The sequence below is a fragment of the Mycena indigotica genome (assembly GCF_014461135.1).
Source record: "Mycena indigotica strain 171206Taipei chromosome Unknown Mind.scaff0008, whole genome shotgun sequence".
Lineage (NCBI taxonomy): Eukaryota > Fungi > Basidiomycota > Agaricomycetes > Agaricales > Mycenaceae > Mycena > Mycena indigotica.
The window spans coordinates 3,027,377-3,052,395 of record NW_023503007.1 but is presented as its reverse complement, the minus strand read 5'-3'; the positions used below and the strand labels follow the sequence as shown (position 1 = coordinate 3,052,395).

Here is a 25,019-nt window from a genome sequence, read left to right as displayed (position 1 = left end):
TTATCCAAAAATGTACTAGTAATGTACTAGTACTTAATATCTGGGGTAAAAGAGACTCTGCATGGCCATGTTTTGCTGGACCGCCAACTGGAACTTGGCTGAGGCAACCATCAATCCAGCGGCGTCATTCCCCCCTCCACTATTGCCCGCTGGGAGGGGACGTATGGTTGCAGCGACGCCCTGGACTTCTCGGTGCATCTCATTGGGTAATGTGAATAACGAGCTGCCGTCGCCAAAAGCCATGAAATATTGACCCGTAGCGAAAGGATTCAATGCGACATAAGCGATTCCCTTTCTTTTCTTGTTCTCTTCCGCATTGTGGATGAGCGCGAAGACGTTGGGGTACAGATTTTGAAGTTGTGGCACACTGAAGGAAATATGTCCGTCTTCGAATAGCACGATCCAAGCTCCTTGGACGCCGAGTGCGACTGTGTGAGGACGACCGATTCGGATACGATTGAGAATAGTCGTCTCGAGCACGTCTGGAAGGTTTTGCCAACTGAGACCACTCTCGGTCGTAGAGAAGTAGCTGTGATTAGGGCCGAATGTTGTGCGAGCGGACTTGTTGGCAATAAAAGCCGCTAGTTTGGAGTAGTAAGAAGGTAGGTAGTCCGCTGCAATTCGAGATGAGCTATACTATTTTCGAGCGCGATATAGACTTACCCTCGTACATCTCTTGATTCGCTTTCGTAGTCCAATACATGGAGTAGACCCCTGGTTCTATTGCAAACGCGACATCGTGTGGTTGCTTACAGTGCAACGGGTTGTTGGTGTCTTCCAAGACACTCCGGAGAGGCTCTGGAAGCTTATGGTCACTCCTTCAATCGATTGAGAGACAGTCGTAGGATGCGAACGGAACGCACCAAGCCCAGAGTGTCGAGCTCTTGACGAAGAAAGCGCCGTTGGGCCCAAAGGAGAATTGGCAGTCCATTGAGATGCCAGACATGCTAGCAGGCCTTCAATTTTAATAGTGGTACCGCTCCGGCAGCAACAATCTTGGCCGGGGGGACTGAAGATGTCCCAGCACAACCATGCTACGTGTCAAACAGTTGTTTGCATCGCGCTCATGGGGAGGAGTTCCGCGACTAGTCCGTCTATATGTGGCATTTGGGCGTCTGAGTGTGTCTCGGCCGCGTTCAAAGTCCGTTGGAGGCAAATGCCAAAAAACCGTTGGCAGAGACACCATCATGACGATGACTAAGCCATGACTTCCGGTTCCGTCTTGATTCCGCTCATCGAGGACCTTCTGTCTTCTGTAGGCTCAGAATAGCCGCCCAGTTCATCTATCTTTGGTCTGACATTATGCCGCCACACGACATCAGCCAGGTACAGGCGTCCTAGCCCTTCATAAGCAAGCTCCTTTTCCTTTCTGTCCCTCCACAAATTCATGGACTGCCAGTTCGCTTTCGGACCCAACGGGGCATATTTCTGCAGGAGCGACAACCTTTGGGCGTGGAGCGACAATAACACCCTACCAGAGCCCCTGCGTCGCTTACTCGAAGACACAAACCATCCGCAATATGTCAAATTTCCCTACGATATTTCGTTCCCCGTCGAGCCTGGATTATTCTGCATGGCATGGCAAACCAAACAAGGGGAGATTTGGTATGAAGGTTTGTGTCGCGGCACGGTTTTTTTCCTTTGATGGCTCATGTTGGCCTCCAAGAGCTTTTCCTGGGACCCAAATACACGAAACTCGCAGAATACATCAAAGATCTGTCTAAAACTGGAGAGCATACTACACGGACCTGTTTTGGACCAAATGCCAGCTATTTTTCCATGTCGCCGTCCGGATTTTCGTGGCAAAACCTTCCCTCAGCTTGCGAGGCTGATATTATTGGGCGATTCAAAAGAGGGCAGCCCAGTTGTGTCGCTCTCGGAGTGAATGGGTCATTCGTTGTGCTTTATGCCGATGGCAACGTCTCGTTTGATGGCCTCAGCTACTATCCGGCTGTTGAGGGAATACTCCGCAACGCCGCGGACTGCGCAAGGAGGAAGGGGATTGCGGTGTGTTCGTTGCTGTCGGGCCATGATATTCTCTGACCAAGTTTCAGTATGTCGCTCTCAACCCCCACTCACCGAATCAATATTACGTCGCGTTTGGAGATGGGAGTGCGCTATGGAATCTCCCCAACACCTTCATCGAAGATGTCGTGACGGTCAGCCGAACGTTGCGGCCTCTTGTCACCTCGAGCACCAATATTCCTGGTGTCAGTGCAGCGAGTCTAGGCACTGTGGGCGTTGCAGGCACTGCTGGGTTAGTCACCAGTGGCGGAAGTCCTGGCGGGTCTTCGGGGTCTTCAGCTGCAAGTAGTGCGATTCATGGGCTGGGGAAGTTGTGGGATGCCTACCAAAACAGTCAGCAAAATAACGGTCCTAGCTCGCCTTACGCAACCCAAACTTCATTCTTCGACCCAACGAACGCGGGTGGATTCAACACTGGAGGATTTGATCCCAACTCGGTTGCTGCTGGGTTTGACCCAACTTCAGTAGCATCCGGATTTGATCCTAGCTCTCTTGTGTCCGCCCTTGACCCAAATTCACTCGTTGTCGGTGTCGTTGGCGCGATGTTGGGAAATTAGGGCAGGTTGACATCGATATTGCTGATCATGATTGTTGTAGGGTTTTCTGGAGAGTACAATAAAACTTGCTTATTATCCGGTGGTGCTTGGACCTTGTGCATGTGGGACAGAATGCTGAAGAATGCTGACCATCAAGTTTGTCGTAAGCGTCGATCAACCGCATTGTTGTGTCTGATTCCGTTTTCGGTTGAAGTGCCACCATTATTTGTCTAGCCGAGGCATATCGTGACCAAAGACCCACTTTGCTTTTGACCTCCACCATGCCCACTATCCGCCGTCGAGTTCAACACACCACCCCCGTCGCTCACAGCGCTCCTCGTCTTCCCGACGAGATGTTGCTTTACATATTTGACTATACCGCCCTCCATATTCCAGACGACGAATTCGCAGACATCTCCAGCACAACCCTTTGCTCCTTCATGAAATTTCATGAATCCATTTCGGCCTGTGTGGGCGTTTGCAAGACCTGGCGAAGGGTTGCACTCCCAATGCTCTATAACACGGTCGTGTTGCGGAGTCCGGCTCAAGCCCAAGTTCTTGCAGCGACACTGTCCAGAACGCCTGATTTCGGCCGGCTCATCAAGAAGCTGAGGGTCGAAGGGCACTTTGGAGAGCGGATGTTTGATATTCTCAAGGCCGCCTCCAACATAAACGACATCTTTATCACCCTCAGTGTTCACTATGCGGCCGAAGACCTCGATGGGCTTGTAAAGGGGCTACCGCTCATCAATCCACGGCGCCTCATCGTTCACCAAACTATCCCTCGAAAAATGAATTCCTTCGGAAAACAACTCAGAGATGCGATCACAGAAATATGCATTCCGGCTTGGACAAACTTGGTGAGTCATTATGTCTCCGAATCTGGTTCAGGCCTAACAGTGTGTCAGTCCGTGGTCAAGGTCACTGAGAACGGTTTTTGGACTAAACTTGGTGAATCTATCGCCGCCTCGTCCACTATAGTGACAGTCTGCATCTACGACGAAGTCGGTCAACTTGGCAGCGGTGGCATAGACGCTGGCTTGCCCAATTATTTCACCAAAATTACCGAGAGCAAAGCTCTCCGAGAGATTCGAATCGAACCACCCTTGTTCTCGACGGATCTTCCAGAGATCATCGAGAATAACCAATGTTTTGTTGAGCTTATGGAACTTGATGAGCGTCTCAAATGTCTGATAAAACTCGAAGCTGAGTCGTCGGGGGAAGCACCGAATTACTTCGTCTATCCCCCACAGCTGGCTGCCGATTCCGCAGCCGAGGACAAGATATGGGACTTGGTGCTGCAGTTTCATTATAGCTTTGCCTCTCGGCTTGGGAGGCATGCGTTGTCTCCGGTATTGGTTTGTCGACAATTTGGGGTAAGGAATCGCTTAGATCTTGCGTTGAATATTGACTCTGTTGTACTAGCGTTTGGGCCTCCCGCATCTTTACGAACGAGTATCCCTTTCAAGCAATAATTCGGCCGACTCCTTTGTCTCGCGACTCAATTTAAACCCCCTCCTTGGTCAACATGTTCGCCATTTCAGTATTTTTGCGCGGGGAGCAATTCGCTACCGCGAATGTGCTCATATGCTCCGCTCATTGACCTCGTTCAAGTGTATTCCAGATGGACGAACGACCAGTGTGGCTTTCTCGGGGACTGATTTGGAGCTCCTTGGTCGATTCACGGGTCCAACAGTGGAATCTCTTCAAGTTTCCGCTCATCCTCACCATGAGGCACCGAATGGACATGGGCCCAGTCCACTGTTATTCAATCCATTCCGAGCTCTAACATCACTGCACTGGGACTCACTCATGCGGTTCCAATTTCGACACTATGATGTGACCTTCAGAGATGCTTTGCCCGAACTGGTGAACCTTTCTCTGGGCAGATTTGACACTTCGTTTCTTTCAGCGCTCTCACGGATGAGGTGCGCTAGTTTTGTCCATCACCACAAGTCTTGGGTGCGCTAACGAACGATAGTCTACCGAAACTCAGATCAGTTAACTTTTATCCCGAGTTCCGGACCCAGGTTTCCGATACAAAGTTGGAAGGAGGCGGGGTTGAGTTTCTGCAAAGACATGGAGCAAAGTTACAAGAAGTCACAGCTGGCCCATCACAGCTAAAGGGAATCCGAGAGTCAGGCAACCCTTTTGACCCTGACACTCCGTCTCCTATCCTGGCCAACTGCATCACAGCGCTTGAGGTTTTAACCATCGTGTGCACCAACTATGTACGCTCGAATGATCCAGGAATACTCTCAGTTAACTCTTTTTACAGGGTCCATTTGCTCTCGGATACGATACTAGCCGTAGCTATCCAGCGCTGAGACGGGTAATTATCAAAACAAGGTATGTGCAAGCGCGTTTCACCCAATTTCAACGTCTCATTGCGTCTTCCAGTACTAATCTTCTAGAGAAAGAAGTACTCGCGCTCAACCGCCTGGTTGATCAATTGATTACGGTCCGGGAGGAGCACTTCCCCAATCTTGACTCTGAGATCGAGCTTTCTGGGTATCACTGGCCCAGTACACAGTGCGTTCTGTATTTCCTTATGACTTACTTGGGCTAAAAACGGGGCAGGCATGATATCGTGCGAAGTAAAATTGTCCTCAAGACGGAAGCTCTCCGTCTACACGGTCTGCATATCGTCGACACGACTGGTGTCCGATGGCGTTCCCGACTTCAGTTGCAGCCTGAACTGGATCTACTACCACCACCACCACCACCACCACCGCCACCGCCGCCACCGAAACCCACTCTGCTCGAGTCAGTGCCGCTACCTGATCCAATGAGAAGATTCATCCAGTCAATCGTTGTGAGGCTACGGAGTTGAACTCGTTGTTTCTTTGTTTTTTTGTCTTGTAGTTTGTTGTCACATGTGACATTTTTGCTGTCTCCCCTTCTTTGAAACAATGACCGTGCCGTGCCGTATTTGCCAGAATGTTTTTAAAGGAAACACGTTGCTGGTAAACTCACGACCAATCTTTCTCTTTCACGACTTGCTTCTTCTCAACTTTCACGCTCACTTACGCTCGTGCTGGCGCACTGACTTGTCATTGTAACGTCTAGCCCTTCCAATTGTACAAACTCGCAATGGTTCCTCCTCGTGCATGTTAGTCCTTAACTGAAAGCCTTCCTCACTCAACTGACCATCCATCTGTCAGATTCTTTCATATTCCTTAACATTTTGCGTACTCTAGGCATCATCGCGCTGCTGCTTGTTTTCTCGTTGCGTTCCTTTGCTGCATCTTCTAGCAGTCACTCACGACGGAACAGAAGTAACATCGTTATTCTCGTCCACGACGTTCAAGCCGTCAACCGCTTCCAGGCTGGCAGGACCCAGATCATCGATGCCACCAACGCGACCGCAGAGGAAATTCTGCATGCTGACTATATCTTGTACGTCGAAAGAGACCCCTTCATTCTTTATCTCCACTGAGTCTCTTTTTCAAGGGGCAGCACCGTACCCAACCAGGCTGCGGGCGTATTCTGGGCTGTTCTCAATCGTCTCTTAATCATCGCCCAAGTTATCATCCTGTTGCTGTCCGAAATTGGCTGGCCAGCCGTGTTCTTCCAGCGTTTTTTCCCCGTTCTGGGAAAGGATTTCGGTGTAGGAGCTTTGGGTCTCATCCAATGCTTGTGAGTAGGCCCGCAAATACGTCTGATCAGCTCATAGTATTTTTCCTTTGTTAGGCTGGGTGCCGCTATCCTGTCTCATCGCGTCGACCGATTCTCCCTTGTTGCTGCCTTTTTCATGTTCTCGATTGGATGCCTCAACATATTCGTTGGCCTGATCTTCCAAGAGTCCGCCAAAGCCAAACGCTCGTTTACCGAGTGGCGTGAACAATCGAAAGGCGCGCTACCCACCCATGTTGCAGGCGTCGACATCCGTCCAACGCCACCATCGATCGTTTCCAACGTGTCCAGCGCATTTTCTCGTGACGAAAAGGCACCTTCTTATACGGGCAACGAAGGCAAGATTGGGTTCGGATTCGGGGTCCAGGGAGAGAAGGCTGTAGGTCTACGAGGTGTGCCGTTTTCTCTTTTTCTCAGAATGTGTGGCTTAGTATTGGTCCCGCTTAGGTTATCTCATCTCCAAGCCGGTAGACTCTCTTCCCCGTTACACGCCAACTCGTTCGCAGGGTTCCTGAAGGTCTAACCATTCATCGGCCAATTTATTATATATCATACTAGTTCCTTGCCTTCCATTCTGCTAGTTCAATGCAATTACCGTCTGGAAGCCATAATGTACGGGTGCCTTGGATGTCGGCCTCTTCAACAAAGTTACGAATGTCCTTCACGTCCTGTTCCATCAGCGAGATGAATGCTGCATTCGAATTCTCCTCAACACGCGTTAAAGCGGTTGCGCCAGGAATCGGCACAACTGCATGCATGTTACCATGGTTTATGAGCTCTGTTTAGCTAGAGCATTACTCACGATGAGGATCTTGCGCAAGTAGCCAAGCCAGTGCGGTCTGGGCTGGTGTAGCGTCATATTTTTCTCCGAGGGTCTTGAAGGCGTCCGCCAACGCTAGATTCTTGGGGAAATTTTCTGCTGAAAAACGCGGGATACTTCGACGAAGGTCGTTCTCGCCAAAGTCAGCAGCACTGCGGAATCGGCCCGTAATCAGACCACGTCCGAGTGGGGAGTAGGCCACCACCGCAACTCCAAGCTCCTTTGCAGTGGAAAACAACCCATTTGTCTCGATCGTCCGCTCAAAAGGACTATATTCGAGTTGCACGGCGACCAGCTTTTCGCCAATTCCCGGGATAGCCTTTGCGCGACGGAGAGTAGTGGCAGAGCACTCGCTTAAGCCAAGCCATCGGATGGTGCCGCGGTCGATAAAGGGACGGAGAGTCTCCATGACTATTTCAATGGGAATAGAAGGATCTACTCTGTGCTGTTCGATATGAGTCTCGTTATGCACTGGAGAAGAAGAAAGCTCTTGCTTGATAATACAAGTCAATGTAGTCAGTCTGCAGATCTTTCAGAGACTTTTCAATGCATTTGACGATATAGTCCGGGTCGCTGCACGGACTGCGCTGGGCGTGAGTCTGAATGCCCTTCCGTAGGTCATTGGCACCGAATTTGGTCGCAAGAAATATTTCTTCGCGTCGGCCTGTGTTTGCAAACCATTCCCCAATGATTTTCTCCGCTGGTTCCCCAATTCAGCAAGATAGTTCGACAACAGCCTCGCTGCTTACAGTCGCGATAAAAGTCAGAAGTGTCCCAGAACGAAATTCCATGATTCGCGGCATAAGTCAACACCTGCGGTGCCTCTTTTTTATCCGCAGTCCCATAGAAATCGCCAAAGCCTTTTGAGAGTTAGAAGTTTACTTCTTCAGCAATCGATTGTTGCGTACCTCCAGCGCCGAATCCGATCGCGCTCACAGTGGGGCCGTCGGGCCCAAGTTTTCTCGATGGAAATGAGCTACGAGTTGCGGACATGGTGCTATGACTCGATAATGAGTCCGGCGTTTGATTTATATGTGTGCGCCGGATGTCAGTCGTGCGAAAACTGGCGTAGGCTTATTGAGAAGCCGAAAGCTGATAAATTATGACCGCGAGTTATCTTAAAGCCGTTGCGCTACTAACACGTGACCGCGTCTCATCGTGACACCCAACTGAAATTAGTTGCTTACCGTCGTTCTGCACTGCTGAAGCACCAGAGTCGCTTTTTTAGAGGGTCTTACGGGTCAGCACTCTGCGCTCGCCGCCGAGTCGTCGGTAGATCCATCGCACATGGTGACCAAATTCATGATTTGATTTCGTTTAGACATAGGTAATCGTGCTGGTGACCGTGCCCAGTCCCTCTGTTCCAACCTACTCACTAGTCAGCATCTCTTAAATACAGCTCACGGAAGGGAGACCTCAACCACGTCGCCATTGGTAAGCCAAACAGGGTTTGCTTTCCCCAATTGCACGCCACTTGGTGTGCCGGTGAATATGATGTCGCCGGGCCACAAGGTGATGCCCATCGAGAAGAAGCTGACGAGTTGCGCGACTCCGAAAATCATGTTTGCGGTCGTGTCGTTCTGCATCGTTACGCCATTGACTTTAGCCCATATGCTCAGAGCCTGGGGATCCGGAATGAGGCTCTTTGAGACGATTGCAGGTCCCCATGGCTGAGAAAGAACAGATGAGAATACCGGGATATAAAGCAGTTGTGACATACAGCCCAACCATCGGCGTCCTTGCCCATCGAGAATTGAGGCTTCGAGCGAGTTAGTGGTATTCTTCACCAATCGGTGTACTGTGTTACTTGCGGCTGCCCACCACGGTCAATCTGCCATCCACGATGGGACACGTCGTACCCAGCAGCGTACCCTGGTTAGCATCAGTCCGATTCTCGAGTTGGGTGTGTAAATTTTACCTAAAACATGGTCTAAAGCCTGGTCTTCGGTGATATTGAACGCCTTGGACTTGATGACAACTACGAGCTCGCTCTCTGACAAAAAACTATCAGCCCTTTTTACTACCATGCAGACATAATTGTTGACCGTAATCCATACTACTAACGAAAAAGGTCCTGCACAGTTAGTCAGGTGTGGATTTACTCAAGACAATCAAAAATAGTGACCCATTTGTTGTCTGGTTCTGGAGAGAGGGAATCAGTTATCAGTCTAGTGTCTCTGCTACTAACTTGGTATCCGGAGGTGACAGGCACAGGTCCATTGGGGGCCGCAAGGGATGTCCAAGGCTGCGACGTATTCAGTTTAGACTCGGGTCACTCCAACTACTCTTCTCACTTTGAAAAATCTACAAAAAAATCAGCGGACATAAAGAAGACGAGCCTGACTTGACAAGATCGGGAAATCCGGGATGGTGATGTTAGCTTCATTGGCATGGGACGCGTAGTTGAATCCGACACAACGAACCTGGTCGTTCGTTAAGCCCTCCCAGACATTTGCAGTACCGAAATTCTTACAGTGCGTGTCCTCTCGGGCGCCAGTGGCGACAGAAGAGTTCTAATCGTCTCAAAGGATATCAGATGATCTTGAATAATTGAAGTGCCTCCATACCTTGACTTGTTTGGTGATTTTAAAGTCGCCCAAGATGTCACCAGTGATCACATGCGCCTGCTTTGAGTGAGAGGTATCGGTGTCATCGTTGTTCAAGATGGCGTCGCCCGTGTACTCTTTGCCATCGGTGGCAATGAAACGAACAAATCTTTGAGCATGAGTGAGAATGGCGAACCCAAACAGTAAGGTGGCAGTGATTATACGCATGTTTTCCGGTTGGCAGTTTGCTGGACACTTCCAGCTTTTAAGCTGACCTTTTCTGTGGGAGTAATGAGCTCGTTCATAGTCCACATGACGCGTTGGAGTGGTCGTGAACGTTCTCTGGTCGAAGCCCGCGTCATTATTTTCGCCAGTCGGAACCCCGTTACGGAGTGCGGGTCCGTACACAGATCGGAAGCCACCAAACCGCAATCTCGGACAAGACTGCACACACGTGATCGTTCCCGATCGTGTCAGCTAGGTTCATCAAAGGAGACGAGAGCTGAGACGAGCAAGTGCTTGAATCCAATAGCCCCACTTGAGCTATCCCTGATAATGACGAGTCTGATGTTTCCCACTAAGCGTGTTTTTGGCGAATAGCGCTCGTTAAGAACACTTGCGATCTGGCTCCGAGTCACTAAAACAAGAGACAAATGATAGATTCTTCCAGTAACGCGAGAGACATTAGTTGTTGAGATGGCGAATCGTATTGGTGCATGTGCCAACGTTTTCCAGCCCGACTTCGACGACGTCACCATCGGTCAACCAAACAGGATTTTCTTTGCCGAGATTCACGCCTGAAAGCTTCAACGCGCTGCAGCAGTAGATAGATCAGGGATTGATACCTTTAGGCGTGCCTAGAGATGTATCGGTCAGCGTTCCACTCGATTAGAGAAAGAATGCCATACCAGTGAAGATGATGTCGCCAACTTGAAGTGTTATTCCCATTGAGAAGAATGATACGAGGTGTGCCACCCCAAAAATCATGTTTGCAGTGGTGTCATTCTGCATCGTAACTCCATTGACCTTGGTCCACAGGTTTAGCGATTGAGGATCCTTGATGAGATTGGTGGACACGATTGCAGGACCCCACGGTCTGTGCTAGGGGTGAATAAAGACTGCAGAAGGAAGAAATGTTGAGCTCACGCCCATGTGTCTGCGTCTTTACCCATCGAGAATTGTGGCTCAAGTAAGACGTCAACGCTGGCTCGATTTGTGGAATATTAGGTTACCTGAGGCAGGCCTCCACGTTCAACTTGCCAACCGCGATGGCTGACATCATTACCAACTAGAGCTTTATGAGCAAACGAAGGGAGACTTGAAAGAGCAAATAAACCTGTGTACCCCAAAACATAATCAAGAGCTTCGGCCTCCGTGATGTTGTATGCTTTCTTTTTCATCACAACAACAAGTTCAGTTTCTGGTTGGCTCGCATGAGCACGTGAGCCAAGAAGTTAATAGGTCACTACCATAGTCCTATAGAATGGAAATGAGCGACAAGTTGTGAGAACAACAATCCACTTGCCATACTCGATACGAAAAGGCTTCCGTTCGCGTTCGTCTGGTTTTGGTAACCCTTTGCCACCAAAATGTCATCGGAGGGCGTATTGAGAGCCGTGAAGGGCTGGTTTGGACCTCAGATGATGGCAAGTTTGGTATGGCAAGATATATACCTTGTAGAAGCTGGGTGGGAGGGTCAAGGACAAGTGCACACTCAAGCTCGTCAACTCACAGAATTGGCCATCCAGGTATTGTGGCGTTCGTTTCACTTGAAAGAGTTATGATGAGTTTTCGACCATAAACACCGGAGACCCACTTGATGTGAGCAACGTAATTCAACCCCACCATGCGAACCGACCGAATTCTTTCTGCAGGCAGTGGGCCAAGGAGTTTCTTGATTGCCTATAGCACGGTTTTAAAGTGTGTAGGCGACGGTGAGAAGTTTCCGAGACCTTTGTCTCCTTCGTGATTGTATACTCTCCAAGGATGTCTCCCTTGATGACATGGGCGCTGGTGCTTAGAGCCGCGTCGAAAGAGCCTTCAGGTAGAATAGCGTCGCCATAATACTCGTGCCCGTCTGTCGAGATGAATCGAACGAAACGTTGAGCTTTTGCTGTAGCTACAAACACCAGTAAGCAGGAGACAAGTCCAACGAGACGCATTGTGGGGCTATGAGAGTTGCGCTTCCGACTTCTCTTAAGTAGCATTCAATGCAGATGAGGCAGCGTGTGAGACATCTCGCGTGAATTGACCGCAAGAAGCGCTAGCTCAATAGGCAAATCGAGATGTGGTGTTGCAAGAGCACATGACGGTACTCACTGACGAAGATGTGGGATGAGAACCTCCAGAATCCACGAGTTCCCTGCTATTCCGTCTGTTCGTTTGTTTGTAATACTTTCCTCTTGGGCCTACGTTGTCGTTCGGCGGCGTAAGAGGAAAGGTACTTAGTAGAGTCTAGGAAGTCACCGCTATGATGATGCGATTAGTCAGGCGTGACAAACAGTCAAGTAAAAGGTAGGTCTCAAGCTTTGAGCAAATGTAACTTGGGAGAAAGGCCAACGCGGTGCGCGGCGGATACGAGTACTCAATTGCACAATACTATGAGTAAAGGGTGCGTACGAGCCCAACCCACACACCCAATCCTAGCTCGGCACAACAAAACAAAAGCAACTTGAAATGTCTGACGATGCGTCAGACTTGGACAGTCTCGACCACCACAACCCAAACACGTCCAAACTCAATCTTTGGCTCCACTACGGTCACCGCGACCAAATCATGATTCAGATTCGATATTTGAGGTTGTATCCTCAGGCTTGAACATTTTGTGGAGGAATGGTCGTCACGAATGTTTGCAGATGTCTACTAGGGTTAGGGTTGAGTGTATTGAAAGACTACAAATATGATCTAATGGAATTTGAAGACGAGGGGTTTCAAATTTGTTACATTTTAGCTACGGCATTACAATTTTAGAGCGTGACAAGAGAGCTGAAATTTGCGCTGGGAGGGGTGTGATGGACGATTACTAAAGTACTCGTAACTCGTAAACAGGACATGTAGATGGATTGTAATGGATTGTACAATTTATGAGGAGGGCTCTAAGGGCTACAATTGTTGATCGTCTAAGACCAAGTAAGTACGCTGAATTTATGTCCGTCTCTATATAGCTCTGTGGTCATCTATCGGTTTCCCACTCTGGGGACTGGCCGAGGGTCATTTGTTTTCGTCATTTGGCGAGATTCGATGATCGAGTGGACAAAAGGTCGTTGTGATCGTCATTGCCTACGGGGTGGAGGCATATTTGGAGCGTTGTCGTAAAACGTGACCGTATTTGAGGAGAAGCCAGTACACTGGCATGAGGACAAACGAGATGCCCGCGAGCAGAGCAGAGCCTGGACCGAGTCCCAGGTTCACGAAGAATGCACGACCAAACAGGCTGTTGGTGGAGTTAGTGGCGTTATAAAACTCGGTAATTTTGCAGACTGACGGGAAAACACTGGCAATTGTCGAACGGAAAAGGTCGTTTCCGGCGAGAACACTGGCTGCGTGGTCCTCGTATGCCGTAGAGACATACATCAGGATGCTCTGGAAGACGAGGAAAATGCCGGGTAGGTAGAGCGAGGCTCCGATCACAGGAACAATCCAATGCACCGTCGACCTGGACGCAAATCCGAAAATAAGGATGCTCGCAGGAATGAAGATGCTGGCCATCAATCCGATCTCAAGACGGATTTCTGGCGCGACTTTGAGGTTGGCAGCTTCAATGCGGTCGACACGTGGGGCAATGTGGTACTTTTGGTACAAGCAATAGACAGTGTACTGTGCTATTGTCAGTATTTGTCATATATGAGATGAGCTACCTGACTCACAGTCAAGGTTCCAGTGACAATGAATCCAAGGAAAGGCAAACTGCTCACACCCAAGTTGAAGTGATAGATGTCTGTGAAGACCAGGGGGAAGGCCTCAAACCAAAGGTAGAAAAGACCATCTATTTGCGGTCAGATAAGTCTAAAGAATAATGCCGAGCTACTCACAGACAAATCCCAGGTAGATGCTGGCAAAAGCAAGCGCGGGTTCTTTGGAAAGGATTACAGGACGGATGAGAGCTTCGTAAGCGATGTCGGTTGCCTTTTTTGATTCTTGTTCACGTTCTGCCGCAGTGCGGATATTGCGGTTACCAGTGAGTTTCCGAAGGCGTTCTGCACGTCGCAATAGAATGGTTGGTTCGTATGTCTCTGGCAAGAAGATGGACAAGAAGACAACCGCAAACGAGGTGATCCAGATGAGTTCCATCATTGGCCATCTCCAAGACTTGGCTTGTGCCGCAAAGCCACCAATGACGGGACCGGTGATTGGTCCAGCGACGGCACCAAGAGCCCAAACACCCAGAACGTAGGCCAATTGGCTACCGGGAAATATGTCTGCCATAGAGGCGCCCTAAGACACGATTAGCTCGCGAATATTGACCATGATTAAAAACATACTCCGGTCGCCAGTGCTGGACTACCAAAGAAACCGGTGAAAAACCGCATAGCGAGGACGGTGTTCATGTTGGTGGCCTTGACTATCGGGATCTGAAAGATGACGAAGAGAAGGAGACCCGCCATATAGACAGGGTTTCTTCCCAAGAGCGGAAGTTCTTGTAACGGCGACAAAAACATGGGTCCAAGTCCGTAACCAACAACATAGAGGGTGAGCTAGTTCAACTGATGAGCCCGTGGTAATGATGTCGGAGAATGGATATCTTACCCCCAATGTAGCTTTTGTCAGCGAGACGTTGTATTCGACCATTAACCCGGGGATAGACGAAGTATAGATAGCGGAGCCGATGTAAATACTGAATGTGAGGAAGCTTATGCAGAACGCGGTGAAAGCGCGTTTCTTGAACGTCCAGTTCCTGGCAAAACATGCGTTAGATGCGAGGACAGAATCAAGTCATAAAACATAAGTACCTAGGATTTTCAGGGTCTGAATCGCCTTCCCAGTCGACCAGATACGGATCTGGAATGGTCTTTTCGTCGATGATATTCTTCTCCAGATCCTCTACAAGGGTCGATTCTCGCTTCAGGTGCGTATTGGGTGTTTTCGGATCGCAAAGGGTCGCGGCATCTGAAGCGACTGGGGTGCCGTTCAAGGAATCGGAGAGTTGAGCTGGGAGGAGATAGTGTTTAGGTACTACATATCCTCGTCGTTGCTCGGGGTAGGGAAGCAAGCGACCGTTGGAGACATAATTGACTATTTGACCGACGGTCGAGTCGCGGAAAAGGTCGGCAACCATGCTGAGACTAGAGGAAGGAAGGGTTGAACTGCCGGGCAAAGGGCTACAGTTCGACAGTCTTTATAGCGCGAGGTCGGATGGATAATAATGATTCGCTGAATCATGGTTAGCTTTGTGAGCCAAGTTCGCAAATCCAAAAAGAGTGACAGTCCGATCAAAATGCTTATCCGGCTTAGATGTCGGCTTAGATGTGGGTCTCTTCCTTACAAATTACTGACTCGACGGCGGGCAGCCACGGGGCTGTTCAGTCAGGAAGTACTTTCCAATGTTATGCGACACTACTCACAACGTAAGAGCTTCGAATACTCAAATGGCGCGAGTGAAGCCTCCGATAACAACGCTGACTCGGGATCAACTTTCATGTCTTGTCTGAGGCGGCTGGTAGTATAGTGATGCTGGTGTTACAGTACAAGTGGTACAGAATAAAAGATACGGAAAGTGAATCTAAGCCTCCTGTGAGGCCTTGCCCTTCTTGCCCGTACTCGTTGGTAAGAGAGCAGCGTCTAGGACGGAAAGTAAGGGAACTAGACATAAAACGCAGAGGAGATTACACACCGATGTGGGGTACGACACCACCTTGCGAGATGACGACCGAGCCAAGCAGTTTGCCCAACTCCTCATCGTTGCGGATGGCGAGTTGCAGATGACGGGGAACAATACGATGTTTCTTGTTGTCGCGGGCCGCATTCCCAGCAAGCTCGAGAATCTCGGCTGCTAGGTATTCAAGAACAGCAGCAAGGTAGACTGGGGAGGTGGCATTTGAATATGGGAAGAAAGAACTGAGCGCTTGCACACACCTGGTGCCCCAGCGCCAACACGCTGAGCGTAATTGCCCTTCTTCAGGAGACGGTGGATACGACCGACTGGGAATTGGAGACCGGCTTTCGATGAACGGGACTGGGCTTTTCCATCGCCTCCGCCGCCTGCTGCTTTTCCCGACTTGGATTTGCCGCTAACTTTGCCCGACATTGTGTTGTGATTGGGAGGGTGGTGGTGGTTGGTGGTGGAGTCGAAAAGAGTTGAGGGAGTGTGACCGTGTTGGCGGACCTTTATATCTGTTCGGTGTTGATGGAATGATCCACAAGAACGCGACGCGTTTGTTGACAGAACCAAACAAGACCATCGTCACGCGTTGGTATAAGAAGCCGCAACACGCTGATGGCGGGCTTTCAACACTTTTTGCACTCGACCTCCATCATCGTCACTCATGGCACCTAAACCCGCATCGACCGCTGGCAAAGCCCCGGCTTCCACTGCCTCCAAGGCCCCCGCCACTGCTTCGAAAGCGCCTTCAAAGACAACGGAGAAGAAGGCTGGCAAGAAGACTGCGAGGGCAGCCGCGCCTGCTGATGGCGAGAAGAAGAAACGCAAGAAGACTCGTAAAGAGACTTACTCTTCGTACATCTACAAGGGTGCGTTTGGCATGCAACTCCACACTCGTTTTCTGACCTGCGACCCAGTCCTCAAGCAGGTCCACCCCGACACGGGTATCTCGAACAAGGCCATGGCCATCCTGAACTCGTTTGTCAACGACATCTTTGAACGGATTGCCACCGAGGCTTCCAGTGCGTTTCCTGTGTTTTCTTCCGTCCCCTGTTTTGACTCCAATTGGTAGAACTCGCGCAATATTCGAAAAAGTCGACAATCTCTTCGCGAGAAATCCAAACTTCCGTCCGCCTCATTCTGCCTGGTGAACTTGCTAAGCACGCTATAAGCGAGGGTGTACGTCCTCCGCTTCCTCTCACTTTCGCTTGACCGACGCTATTCTCTAGACCAAATCAGTGACCAAGTTCTCCGCCTCGCAGCCGTCAAAGTAGACGATGGGCTTGCTTGTATTTCGTATCTATCTCTTTGCATAATTTGTGTATTCTATCGGCATGTACTTTTGGTATCATGAATCGACTTTAGGTCGTTCTCATTTTCCGCTTCTAGCAGTTCTTACCTGAATTGATGAGACAAAAAACCGTGTGTGCGTTTGTGGAAAAAGAATGCACTGGACAGTGGAGGGTCACCCTTTTGGGCAACCGGAAGACATTGGGATTACAGTCACCTTAGACTGACGCTGTATTGCGGTAGATATACCGCAGCGGTCAGAGCGTAGTGGGCCATTCTACCTACTCACAAGCGTCTATTCTAGCTTGTGTCAGAGCATTCAACTACTACTAATAGATATTGTTGTTTTGCTCTGAGCACTGTGGAGACTTGTTCAATCAGCGGATCAATGTGGGTCGGGCCGACTATCCGGGGCGTTCACGACTATACTAGTACTCAAAAATGAGCAGTACTTTGGGGGGCGCAAAGCAAAGAGCAGCAAAAGACTGACAAGAGTGGGATTCGAACCCACGCCACATTCGTGAGTGGGAAGCATACTCCATGAAGGAGCAAGCACAATGCTTGAATCCACCGCCTTAACCGCTCGGCCATCTTGCGCCGACATCTTGGAAGCCAGAGAGGACATCCCCACGACCCCTGGGGCAAAAGAATCGTCGAAAAATATAGAGCCGTTGTCGAGATGAGTCGCCAACAAGTTTTTGATGGTGTGTGATAGATGTGTGACGTAGATCACATGGCTACAGAGGACAGTAGTCTATCTCACATGGTGTACGCATCATGGAGGACGCAGTGCACCAGGACGACGGCCGCGCGCGTGCCGGGGATGGTGACGGGGCTGACCAAAGGAATCCATTGACAACCCTCCAGCAGTAATGCCACAGAGCATACAATGGTAAAAGGATTTACAGCGGACATTAGATAGAACAGACTTGAGGTCACACTCGTGACCCAGATTAAGTAATTCAAAGCATTGCAGGCGATTAGGTAAGCTGAGCCCGCCGCTGATCACGCTCGCTCATGCACCACTGCACGGCCTCCCTCGGCCCTCCGTCATGCGTCGGCCGTCGTGGTCGGCGTTCCATATACCCAAGGATGTCGTTCGTTCTGACTTGCTGGGCCGCCGGTTGTGGCTCGCCGGGGCCACTGGATCACTGCCGCAGAGCAGGCCCCGGGCCAACTTCGCGCCTGGGCCCGCACACTGCCATCCTCGCGGCTTCGTTGATCCCATCCGGGTGGTCGCCAACGGCGCGCGAACAGCTGCGCGGCTCAGGTCCAAAATTGCACGTGAGTCACATGCCAAGTTTGTTGTCCACCTTCGACCATACCCCGGCCATACTGCTGCCCCGCCAAGAGGATTCAATTTTTCTTGAAGATGAATGGACCGAACGACCATCGTCTTCGGGTGGTTCCCACGCAGGGTTATTCCTCGCGAGTCCAGCCGCTGATTCAATTCCAGGTCATGGAGCCCTTGCCAGGTCCGGACGTCCGGACCCTCCAGTCTGCATCTAGCGACCCAACGAAGCACGAACGACGTCTCGGAAGAGTCGTCTCTGAACGCTGAAGAGCAGTTTGGCCCCGCGCCGTTGCGTTGGACCCCTCCAGTTTGGCCAATAATGGCAACATGGTTAGTGTCGGCATTAGCATTCAGATGCTTCGCTGATGCTGAGTCTAGGAAATGCTGGTCCTAGCAATGGCTCATCCTTTTGAGCGGGTACTTTCTAATTTCTCCAACGCGATCGAGCGTTGCCTCAAGATGATCCGAGTCGTGGGTTGACATCAATCTGCCCGTCCCTTCGTCTTGGCCACACTCCCCAAAACAACGATAACCCTCATCCTGCGGTGCTCGTCGTTGTCGGCGGCATCAAGCTCACTCTGTGCCGACTACTATGGCGACCAACGTCTCCCGCAACCTCCAGGCTCCTGCGCGAGCTCTCGCACCGCGGGCCCTGCGGAATGCACAACCCTATACAAGAACCTCGGGCAGCGGGCACGCTGACAACAATGCGGGCAAGCGCGAGGGACGACCAGTACACGGGCGAGCGAGGGATGAGGCGGGTCGGCGGTGACTTTAACCCAAGGTCAGTTTTGTCAGACGAGCAGCGTGACGTTGAACTGACCTTTTTTCAGCTTCTCCCACAACCTCCTCCCGCGAGCTCTCACGCCCGCGGCGCCCGCGAATACACGACTTTGGGTTAGCAGGCACGCTGACAACAACAACTATGCGGGCGATGAGGCGGGTTGGCGCTAACGTTGACCACTGGAACAAGGTTAGCTTTGTCAAAGGAGCAACGTGACGGTGAGCTGACCTCGTTTTAGCGTATCCTGCAACCTCCAGGAACCCACCGAATACATGACTTTGTCGAAAACCTTGGTCAGCCAGCACGCTGACAACGATAATACTTTATGCGGGCAAGCACGAGGGATGGGGCGGGTGGGCGCTGACTTTCACCATTGGAACAAGGTCAGCTTTATCAGAAGAGCAGCGTGACGTTAAACTGACCTCGTTTCATGATATCGAAGACCATAACGAGTGGTACTCGACCGCAACAGCTTCCCCATCCCATCTCATCCCCTCTCCCTTCCCCTTCCTCCTTCTCTGCCGCTCAAGTGGGTGCTTTTCCTCTTCCGGCTCGGTTGATGAACATTCTGCAGGTCTGCCGTGTCCCGCACCAATTCGACGAAACCGCGCCACCGATAGCGTTCACATCGCATGACTATGCAGAGCTTTATGCAAGTCCCCATATCGAACACATCAGGCGATCTTCCTCACCAGAGCCTTTTGTTTGTGACCTGCCGATCCTGGACAGCTTTCTTCGCTCACCCAACTGCCCACAAACAACGGACGGTTACTTGGCCCCAAACACGCCTTTGCTTCAAGTTCACGTGTCAACCTTTAATAACCTCACTTTCCTCTGTAGCCTGTCTTCGCCGAGGCGGACTCCGAGGCCATGAACCAAGCTGGGTTCAATTAGAAACTGAAGAAGAGCAACCATATGCTCTGATTTCATAACCGTAACGCGACCCCACCACCACCACCACCACCACCACCGCCGCCACCACCTCCCCTGCCGAAACCCACCACACATAAGCCGGTGTCAAGCCTGAAAAGTGTTTGGCATAAAGAGGAAAAACATAATCAGTTGTAATTTCCTTTCAAAAGAAAAAGAACAACCAAGCTGGCCGCTGGAAGTCACGTGATGTGTCACTGTGACAGATGGCATCATTATGACATCATTGGGAACGCTCCGCAATGATGTCATACCTTGAAAACAGCATAAAAGGAGCTCAGTTTTGGATGCTAGAGTAGATAACCCCCACTAAACTTTCCCTCCCACTCATCCTCACATTTGAGTTGACACTACTGTGTGTACACTTGAATACATCTTACCTCTTTTGGACGATTTTGATCTGACATTTGATCCCATCAAACGATAAGGATTAAATAAGCTAGAACCCCCACAAGAATATTAGGAGTACTCACTGGCAGTCCTCTAGTATTTCTGACCTTCACAAGTCTTTGGTAGACTTGTACGTGCGATATATACGAATTGATTGGTTTCCGTTAGCTAAGGCAGTTATCTGGAATTAATCCCCGCAAGCCACGTTTACCTGGAATTCGCTTTGCCCCGGTGCGCATAAGGTTTTCTTCGAACAAGAATAATTGTTAGATCGCAAGCACCTAGTCAGCCCAACTTGATCACTCATTAAATTGACTCATCATTTGGAACTGCTGTGTTTGGATTAGCATAATTTTCTACTTCTGCACGTTACGATTGAGAACTTGTTTTGCCCTGGTGCGCATTAGGTTTTCTACCCAGTTGTTTTTTTTAGTTCAGCAAGCCAGAATTAGTCATTTACAGAATTGACTCTATCTTGGTTCATTATATCCCCCAATAACCATTTCTCAAATAATCCATTCAGAGTGAAATCTGAATAACCTACCATCACCTTTCCCACGAACTTATACGTGAAGTTCTTGGACAAAGTCGCTCCCAGAGCTTTACGTTGGAAAACAAATTTCCACTCGACATCATTGGAGCCCACCGCGAGGGGGATTAATTGGTGATAAAACTTAATTAACCCTCTAAATTCCACAACAAATCCATTTCACCTACAACAATTCATCCTACCCTATATAAATTCTCATTTCACTATAAGAAATTCAACATGAGAATTAATGAAATACCCGAGTCATCTGGTATGGCAGTAGATGAGGCATTTGCTGCTAATCTTCAACAAGAGGAGTATGATCAACCCCAGGCAACTACTAGCAGGCATAAACCTATGCCTAAAAAGTCAAGAAAGGGTAAAGAAAGAGAAAGAGGAACAATCAGTGACTTTCTAGAAGACTTCAGTGAGGAGTCTGAGCCTGAGTATGTTAAACCATGGCCTAGAACTCCACCCTCCTCTCCTGAACCCCAACTAAGGATGCCTGCCTTACATTCATTTAATGCTCCCCTGAGGACTTCACTAGATATGCCTATTCCTGGTACCAAAGGTGCTCCCAAGACCTTCAAGGGAAAACATTCTGAGGTTGAGCAATTTGTTCGGACTTTTGATAGTCTTCTCTCTAAAAATAGAGTTACTGATGAGAAGGAGAAATGTCATTTTGTTCTGGACTACTGTTCTTCTAATATCAAAAATGTTATTAGGACCATGGACAATTTCCGACGACCTAGTTGGCTTGGGCTAAGAAAGGAAATTCTTAAAGTATTTGATGCTGAACGAGCCCTGCATAAATATCGGTTATCAGATATTGTCAGCTTTGCTAAGGAAATGACTAAGCAGAGTATAACATCTATGGCTCAGTGGCGAAAATATATTATAAGGTATAACACCGTAGCAGGGGGATTGTATACTCAGGGAAGGATTACTGAGGAGACATATCTCTGCTATTTTTGGGTTGGAATCTCCAAGGACTTACGTTCAGCATTTGAATCATATATTCTACTGAACAGACGTCGCTTAAGTCCATCCCAATATTCCATGCAGGAAATTAATGCTGCAGCCGAATGGCACTTTAGAAGATCAAGAGTTGAAGAATTGTTACAGGATACTGCAGAATTTGGACTTGATGATTATGATCATGATGATGATTCAGAATCTGACTCTGATCAATCTGATAGTGACTCAGAATGGGATTATCGGCGATCAAAACGAAAAAGGAGATCTGCCAAGAAATCAAAAGATAAAAAATCCAGACCATCAACACCCAAATCTAAAGTTAAATTTAGTGGAAATGAGGAAGAGATAGCTGGAATGATTAAACAGCTAAATGGCATGAGACTGGAGGACCCAGAATATGCACCCACTTATTATAAGGTACTTGCCATGGACCAAACAGGAAATGCAGTACATTGTGTCAAGGCCCCATCTCAAAGTCAGTCCATTTCCCAACCACCATATACACGGAGACCTAGTTTCTCATCATCAAATCAATATCCATCACGATCATCTGATGTATCAACATCATCACCCACAACATCACAAAAAGTTGCCTCTGCTGCCACTTATCCAAATAATATTCCAGTTGATCCTAACTGTTTTGGATGTAAAAAAGCCTGGACATAGAATGTCTGAATGTCCAGAAATTAATGATTTGATTAGCAAGGGAATAATCAGCCAGCATCCCCAGACAAGGAGGTTGGAACTCAAATCAGGTGCCCCAATCAGAAGAATGGCTGGAGAATCCATAGTGCAAGCAGTGGAAAGACTAACCCAAGGACAAGTTGGCTCCGCTGTTATGTTAGCTTTTGTGGAGCCGTTGTTTGGGACAAAAAGAGCGGTGGAGAATTTCTATCAATCCACAGCAAGGGTACAAGAGATTTACTCCGATCAGTCTGATGATGAGGATGATGAAAGTTTAGGTTATACAACAGACGAAGATGAAGATGGGACTGTATATTTAACAGTACCCAGGACTGTCCAGTTCATAGATGAAGAGGAAGCAGATGTATTTGAGGTTGATCGACGACAGAGTTCTATTCGCAGCGCCCGCAAGGAAGTATTTGATGGTGTTCATGTTCCGCCAAGGCCCAGAACTAATACAAAGAGTCCATCACCGAAATCAACCTCGCCACCTATTCAATCAACCCCAGCAGCAGCGCCACCCCCACCCCCGCATGCTACCCCACATGCTGCCCCGCGTCCACCAACCCCGCCCGGATCCCGATCAGTACCTAAGAAGGAATTAAATATGGACAGCAATATCAAACCTGTCGACGCACGAAAAACTCGTACCATCTCTGATGGAGACATCGAGATGGTGGACAGGCCAGTCCGTGCTCATGAAGCCCCAGTACCACGAGATCCAGTGGACCCAGTGCGGCCGGGGCGAAATCGAGACAAAGAGAGCGGAGCACGAACATCTAACAGGCAATCAGCCATATCCGCGACCGTAAACAGAAGTGACGTTACCAATCGTGCACTGGATTCAAAGATTGAAGTCAGCTTGCGAGAACTGATGGAAGTCTCGAAAGACGTGCGATCAGAATTTACTGACCTGATACGGGTGCGTAACCCCAAGGCTGTTCTCGTCAGTGCCCGAAAAGCAGCTATGATTGGGAGTTTTGCATGGCCCAGGATGGACGGTGTCTTGATTAAGGTCGAGATGGTGGCTGGAAATTCTGTCATTACCGCCATCGTTGATACGGGTTCGCAATTGAACGTTGCCCGGGCGAGATTGCACGGAGGAAGATTCCACAAGTGGTTGATACCACCTGCATCATTAACATGAATGACGCTAATGGCGGTTCGGGTCAGCTGCGAGGGATGATACGGAACGCCGAACTTGCCTGCGGAGGTTTGAAGACCAAGGCAGATTTGTGGGTCTCGGAACAAGCCCCATTTGACTTGCTACTCGGACGTCCCCTGGCAGCGACAGAACAAGGTGAGTATTGACGAGCGAAGGGAAGGGACCTACCTGGTCTTCAAGGACCCCATTACGGACCACCCACGATTTGAGCTGTTGGCGGCAGTAGCGGAAGATGATACTGACGAGCCCGCCATACACTATCAGTCGTTGGCGTGGCTCCGCGCAAGCGAGTTGGCGCCGCCAGAGAGTTCGGCTGAGGAATATGTTGAAGGAGATGGTGGCGTTGTAGACGAAGGGCAACGGGTGGGAGTCGCCGTTTTGCGATTTGTCCGCTTGGTCATCAGCGCAACAGTGCTGGTGGCCTGTGTCATAATATTGGAATTTTTCCAAGCCACTAGACGGATTAAATCGTTGAATGAAAGTGAGAAGAACGAGCAAGAACACATACCAAATGAATTCAACCATTCACGGAGGTTCCAGCATTCAATTCTGCTTGCGCCCCGTCTCGAGACCGTCGCGTCGGCAACAGTCAGCCGACGCATGGTGGCGTTTTGTCTTCGCACCCGTCGATAGACTCTGGAGGTGGGTGAATGGCTTCAGAAAAACTGGGACGGAGACTAGGAATTTAAATCGCGACTTACCAGCCGAGCTCATTCAAAACCAGACTTTGATACCGCGATGCATTTATTGCCAAAGTTGCTGAACCCATTGTGACCTTGATTCACGTCCAGCGTACTGGTGGAGAGCACCACGAGCAGTTTGCGAGACTAACGAAGTCAATAGACTGGACAAGAGAGAACACAATACCTACCGTTCCCCCAGACGGCACTGAAAATGATGACAATAGAAACGCTGGTGACGAAAATCGTCTACCAGACCAGAGGTGGCGAACGGGAGCAAAGAACGAACACTATAAAGAGGTAGGTCGTCACGAGGAACCCAGAACCAACCAATAACTCACCTGAACCATCCACCACCTCGCTCTCGAATTCAAGCTGGCCTCAGTCTCTATCCATATCATCATCACTCACCAAGATGCCACAGTTTCACTTACCCAGCCTCCAGCAGACACGATCCCCCAGCCTCCAACACCTCCAGCAGGTCCGCGAACCCCTCCCAACACGCCCAATGCGCCCCCTCTTTCAGCGAATGAACGCCATCATGGAGGACGACCAGGTAGCGCCTGGCGCGCCAACGGCCAACGCGGACGCGGAAATGTTCACGCGGGACGAGGTCGTGGCGGCGCACACTTTGGCCACCATGCACCAGCTGGACAACGGGGTAAGTAACCACCCATCTGTCTGTAAAAAACCTTACCAAAGTTGCAAGGCTCGAACCCATATCCCCGCGCCCATCCCAACCAGCACGAGGCCGATGGGACCACCGTTCAACCCCACGAGGCCCCCGTGCAAGTGTCTCCAGTTCTTCGGCTCGCGGCCCCACGACAGAGCGAGCTGCGACTGGAAGTAGCAGCCCGCCCGCCAACGCCATTCCCGTTCCACAGTACGACGGACCGCGAGGCTGCAATGCAAGC

General features: G+C 49.8%; 9 protein-coding genes across 9 annotated transcripts; 3 read left to right on the top strand and 6 right to left on the bottom strand.

Annotated features, from left to right (window-relative positions):
* Positions 1 to 33: 33 nt before the first annotated feature.
* MIND_00944800 (uncharacterized protein) lies at positions 34 to 946 on the bottom strand (the record flags this gene model as incomplete). The annotated part of the gene is made up of 3 exons (XM_037366066.1): positions 34 to 614; positions 664 to 818; positions 864 to 946. The coding sequence occupies 3 exons, from the start codon at positions 944 to 946 to the stop codon at positions 34 to 36; spliced, it is 819 nt and encodes a 272-aa protein (XP_037217478.1).
* A 1,896-nt stretch (positions 947 to 2,842) lies between these two features.
* MIND_00944700 (F-box domain-containing protein) lies at positions 2,843 to 5,394 on the top strand (the record flags this gene model as incomplete). The annotated part of the gene is made up of 7 exons (XM_037366065.1): positions 2,843 to 3,421; positions 3,470 to 3,937; positions 3,987 to 4,489; positions 4,543 to 4,792; positions 4,840 to 4,910; positions 4,962 to 5,093; positions 5,142 to 5,394. The coding sequence occupies 7 exons, from the start codon at positions 2,843 to 2,845 to the stop codon at positions 5,392 to 5,394; spliced, it is 2,256 nt and encodes a 751-aa protein (XP_037217477.1).
* A 260-nt stretch (positions 5,395 to 5,654) lies between these two features.
* On the top strand, positions 5,655 to 6,712 carry MIND_00944600 (uncharacterized protein; the record flags this gene model as incomplete). Its single annotated transcript, XM_037366064.1, has 5 exons — positions 5,655 to 5,673; positions 5,726 to 5,960; positions 6,015 to 6,200; positions 6,255 to 6,589; positions 6,645 to 6,712. The coding sequence occupies 5 exons, from the start codon at positions 5,655 to 5,657 to the stop codon at positions 6,710 to 6,712; spliced, it is 843 nt and encodes a 280-aa protein (XP_037217476.1).
* A 39-nt stretch (positions 6,713 to 6,751) lies between these two features.
* Positions 6,752 to 8,010, bottom strand: MIND_00944500 (Aldo-ket-red domain-containing protein; the record flags this gene model as incomplete). The annotated part of the gene is made up of 5 exons (XM_037366063.1): positions 6,752 to 6,945; positions 7,000 to 7,462; positions 7,512 to 7,717; positions 7,767 to 7,877; positions 7,926 to 8,010. The coding sequence occupies 5 exons, from the start codon at positions 8,008 to 8,010 to the stop codon at positions 6,752 to 6,754; spliced, it is 1,059 nt and encodes a 352-aa protein (XP_037217475.1).
* Positions 8,011 to 8,417: 407 nt separating this feature from the next.
* MIND_00944400 (Fumarylacetoacetate hydrolase domain-containing protein 2) lies at positions 8,418 to 9,791 on the bottom strand (the record flags this gene model as incomplete). The annotated part of the gene is made up of 9 exons (XM_037366062.1): positions 8,418 to 8,687; positions 8,738 to 8,776; positions 8,825 to 8,889; positions 8,936 to 9,010; positions 9,063 to 9,091; positions 9,143 to 9,159; positions 9,206 to 9,262; positions 9,441 to 9,530; positions 9,585 to 9,791. 9 exons carry the CDS (start codon positions 9,789 to 9,791, stop codon positions 8,418 to 8,420), a joined length of 849 nt encoding a protein of 282 aa, XP_037217474.1.
* Positions 9,792 to 10,247: 456 nt separating this feature from the next.
* On the bottom strand, positions 10,248 to 11,725 carry MIND_00944300 (Fumarylacetoacetate hydrolase domain-containing protein 2; the record flags this gene model as incomplete). Its single annotated transcript, XM_037366061.1, has 11 exons — positions 10,248 to 10,360; positions 10,409 to 10,420; positions 10,472 to 10,659; positions 10,710 to 10,747; positions 10,796 to 10,851; positions 10,900 to 10,991; positions 11,033 to 11,039; positions 11,094 to 11,187; positions 11,237 to 11,246; positions 11,296 to 11,465; positions 11,516 to 11,725. The coding sequence occupies 11 exons, from the start codon at positions 11,723 to 11,725 to the stop codon at positions 10,248 to 10,250; spliced, it is 990 nt and encodes a 329-aa protein (XP_037217473.1).
* A 1,117-nt stretch (positions 11,726 to 12,842) lies between these two features.
* On the bottom strand, positions 12,843 to 14,838 carry MIND_00944200 (Benomyl methotrexate resistance protein; the record flags this gene model as incomplete). The annotated part of the gene is made up of 7 exons (XM_037366060.1): positions 12,843 to 12,996; positions 13,048 to 13,379; positions 13,430 to 13,548; positions 13,595 to 13,997; positions 14,045 to 14,257; positions 14,310 to 14,457; positions 14,513 to 14,838. The coding sequence occupies 7 exons, from the start codon at positions 14,836 to 14,838 to the stop codon at positions 12,843 to 12,845; spliced, it is 1,695 nt and encodes a 564-aa protein (XP_037217472.1).
* Positions 14,839 to 15,282: 444 nt separating this feature from the next.
* Positions 15,283 to 15,807, bottom strand: MIND_00944100 (Histone H2A; the record flags this gene model as incomplete). Its single annotated transcript, XM_037366059.1, has 3 exons — positions 15,283 to 15,341; positions 15,394 to 15,582; positions 15,636 to 15,807. 3 exons carry the CDS (start codon positions 15,805 to 15,807, stop codon positions 15,283 to 15,285), a joined length of 420 nt encoding a protein of 139 aa, XP_037217471.1.
* A 238-nt stretch (positions 15,808 to 16,045) lies between these two features.
* Positions 16,046 to 16,655, top strand: MIND_00944000 (Histone H2B; the record flags this gene model as incomplete). Its single annotated transcript, XM_037366058.1, has 4 exons — positions 16,046 to 16,250; positions 16,299 to 16,403; positions 16,454 to 16,560; positions 16,611 to 16,655. 4 exons carry the CDS (start codon positions 16,046 to 16,048, stop codon positions 16,653 to 16,655), a joined length of 462 nt encoding a protein of 153 aa, XP_037217470.1.
* Positions 16,656 to 25,019: the final 8,364 nt, after the last annotated feature.